The sequence below is a fragment of the Atta colombica genome, unplaced genomic scaffold (genome assembly GCF_001594045.1).
Source record: "Atta colombica isolate Treedump-2 unplaced genomic scaffold, Acol1.0 scaffold104, whole genome shotgun sequence".
Taxonomy (NCBI): Eukaryota; Metazoa; Arthropoda; class Insecta; order Hymenoptera; family Formicidae; genus Atta; species Atta colombica.
This window is the reverse complement of record NW_017259189.1, coordinates 57,561-60,970: the sequence shown is the minus strand read 5'-3', so window position 1 is coordinate 60,970 and position 3,410 is coordinate 57,561. Positions and strand designations below refer to the sequence as shown.

Genomic DNA, 3,410 nt, shown 5'->3' with positions numbered 1-3,410 from the left:
ATATATATAAATATATATATTTACAATAATAAAAAAAATTCAAATCTTTTAAGGTTAGGTGTTAAAAGTTCGTACACACGATACACACTGCACATATCGCGTTTCATTTAAGTGTGGCAAACTGTGTTTGAGTATATTATACTGTGTCGATTTGTGTCTCCTAAAAGGAAAGCAGCCATTAGTTCCTTTATGTATATTCGCCTAGGTGGTGTTCAAAACACTCTTCCAAGTAAAATATGGAAGTTGATTATCTATTTTCTTAGGTAATCTGTGGTGACAGAAGCCTTAAGCCAATTTCTGATTTAAAAGATAGTCTAATGTAAACAAGTAATTGTATAAAAACGGTGATTTTTTAATATTAACACACAAATAATAAATGCCTCGACTACCTTTACACTGTTCTTCTGGAACAGGTATTATTACGCCATTCAGTAAAGTAATAAGATTTGCTCGTTATGGTTGCACCAATAGACCGTTTTATCATATTGTTGTGATTGATGTAAGTTGGGACAACTTTTAAAACTGGTTCTGCAATGAGTTGATAATCAGAAATCTTAAATCTTAACCCATCTTAATCTAAATAGGTGACTATGATTTTTTGTATCTATAAGTTTAATTGTACAGGAAGTCATTTATTTCGATTAATGGGAAGGAATAAAGTCGAATTTGGTCAGTCTTAAGAGAATTGTAGTCTTAGTTATACAAGTTTTATCAGTGAATTGTTCAAATTGGCCAACAGCTAACTTGTATGATTAAGGTCCGATTGCATCAACGTTACTTTGACTTTAAGAAAGGCATAAAATTCTCTTGATTTCTGTCTCTTTTTTTATTTAAACGAGACAGAGTTTTTCCTATTGAAAAAATCACATCACACAGTTGCATGATGAAATTCATGTAATTAAAACATATAAATCATGAACAGATTGTTCCATTTAAAAATCAGTACATGATTTTTAAAAATCATTAATTTGAAAAATCACATATGTTCTTTTTTTCTTCTATTTCTATTATTATTCAATTCGTTAAAATTTGAAAACTATAAAATCACATGGATAAAATTATTTCTAATATCATGTGATTTTTCAAATTATCTAATAGCGTTTCCTTGGCTGGTGATAGGCAAACTCATTACGTGTTTCCATGTATGATAGTGCAAATTTTATGCACGATCTCAAAGAGATGATGTAGAGTTAATGTGATATTAAAAATTTGAAAATGAAAGTTAACCAGCAGCAGAATTAAACACAATAGTATGAAGTAGTATACACACCATGGTGTATGTACACTTGTATAATGCAGCACTGATACAGCACTTACACGCAACTGATGTAGTGCGAAGTTACACTCAGTGTATCTCAAGAGAAAACGCTATAACTTTTGACATCATTTTTTTTAGTAGGTTTAAGTCTTGCTTTAAGTCAAAGTAACATTGATGTAATCAGGCTTAAAGCACAAGGATGTCCATAACTGAAATATGAAATGTAAGTTATATATAGTGTAGATTGATCAAAACATTGTGCGTTGATCTACGACTAAAGTTTCATGACTTGTTGACAACAATCTTTGTGCTGAGGTTCTATTTTCTCAAGATTGGCCAAATTCAACTTTATTCTTTTCCATTGTCGAGTTAAATAATTCATTATGGCTGTGAAATCATTTTATACTTTTTTAAGACTTAGGACTTCTGATTACCAACTACCGACTTATTGTAGAATCGGCTCAAATATAAAAATTTGAAGAGAAAGAGAAAAATTCTTCTATAGCTAGAATCAATAAATTAATTTTTGTTGTAGGTAAAAACAAGAGAAACAAAACCACCAATAGAACAAGTTGGTGTATATGATCCTATTCCAAATATGCATAATGAAAAATTAGTGTCCTTCAATTTTGAAAGAATACAATATTGGATTGCCAAAGGAGCACAAATGTCCACACCTGTTGCAGATTTATTAGGACTCGCTGGATTTTTACCTATTCATCCAAGAACATATATGAGAGCATGGAGAAATCGCAAAACTGTAGAAAAGTGTTCTTAAAGAAAGTATGTGCTAAGAATAAACAGTTGTATTTTATATAGTTAAGACACAATTGTTATGTTATGAACATTTATTTTGTACAAATTTTGTAGTTCAACAATAAAAATATCAATAAATGACATCTAGACAATAATCTAGGTTCACATCTAGGAACTAAGTACGTTTAATTTATCTAACATATCGGGCGCTGTGACAGATGACTTTCTTATGTATAATTTGTGTCACTTGATCTGGATTAAATTTACGCAATATGTATTTATTTATGTCAACTCCTTTGTAAACAAAAACTTGTTTCAGATAACGCTGGATGACAGTTGTCAAGGCGGATCCCCTGTATTTTTTAAGTAAAAAATTAATTTTGAAAATATATGACATTACAGCTAGTGGTCTAATCATAGATTTTATAAATCTAATTTCAGTTTAATTAGTTACGGATTCTTATTTTATATTTAACTTCAAGGACAATATGCTTATTAATATAATTATTAATGTTTAAAACAAAGTTCGATATGTAAAATATGATCCTCACCTACGATTCTAATGAAATTAAACTCATTTGATGCGTTTTTGTTCGAAACGAAAGAAAAAAACGTTAGATTTGACTTAATTCGCGAACTAAGATATTGAGCGTTAAGTTGACGAGTATCGAGATTAAGAAATCTGTCATAGCGACGAGACACAGCGACACGATTGGACACGTCTATACACTGCAGTCAACATATAATTGAGGCTAGAATAAGTATTTTCTTCAATTATACAAATTCTCTGCTTTTTAAAAACATATTCCTATGTTGTAAAAATACAAATTATTTTCTATATATACTATTTTTGTTTTTATTAGGGGCACCAAGTTCCGATTAACTTAACAGCCTAAATGCAAAGAGAGAAGTTATATAGATTTGTAATACTAACTTATGTAGCAAAGTTTCTCTCTGGTAGCTATTTGTGAATAACTTATTTTTGTGTTATATAGTATGTATAATTATAATATAGTATGTAAAATTACAGTTATAATTAGTGAAATATGTTTAACTCTTCAGTTCATATTTTTTCTCAGACATCAGCTTCAGTTGGAATCCTGCCCGTTACTAAGTCCGTTAAGTTAATCGGAGCTTGGTGAAAGTGACCCTTACAGTAGAAAATTTGTTTTTAAAGTAGAAAATTTGTGCTTTTAGAACAAACAAATACCTAATCAAAACAAATTGCTGTAAAAATAAAAATTATATAGAAAATAATTTGTATTCTTAAAGCAGAGAATGTGTTTTTAAAGAAGAAAATTGTGTAATTTAAGCAGAAATTGCTTATTCTAGCAATTATATGTTGTGCATGACCGTGGCGAATAAACATGCCCAGTCACTGCATATCGTCGCTGTA

At 29.7% G+C, this 3,410-nt stretch overlaps 2 protein-coding genes across 3 annotated transcripts in view; both read left to right on the top strand.

The window, feature by feature from the left end:
* LOC108688334 overlaps positions 1–1,213 on the top strand; it is a 9,443-nt gene extending 8,230 nt beyond the window's left edge. Inside the window, 1 exon segment of the mRNA XM_018194556.1 lies at positions 1,178–1,213. Coding sequence (XP_018050045.1) covers positions 1,178–1,213 — 36 coding nt within the window.
* LOC108688341 (probable 28S ribosomal protein S16, mitochondrial) lies at positions 265–2,538 on the top strand. 2 transcript variants are annotated; one of them, XM_018194577.1, is made up of 3 exons: positions 277–499; positions 1,794–2,041; positions 2,334–2,538. In XM_018194577.1, exons 1-2 carry the CDS (start codon positions 377–379, stop codon positions 2,034–2,036), a joined length of 366 nt encoding a protein of 121 aa, XP_018050066.1. In that variant the 5' UTR covers positions 277–376; the 3' UTR covers positions 2,037–2,041; positions 2,334–2,538. The 2 variants fall into 2 exon arrangements, with proteins under 2 accessions (XP_018050057.1, XP_018050066.1); XM_018194568.1 differs by lacking the exon at positions 2,334–2,538 and having other exon boundaries at positions 265–499; positions 1,794–2,183.
* The last annotated feature ends 872 nt before the right edge of the window (positions 2,539–3,410 follow it).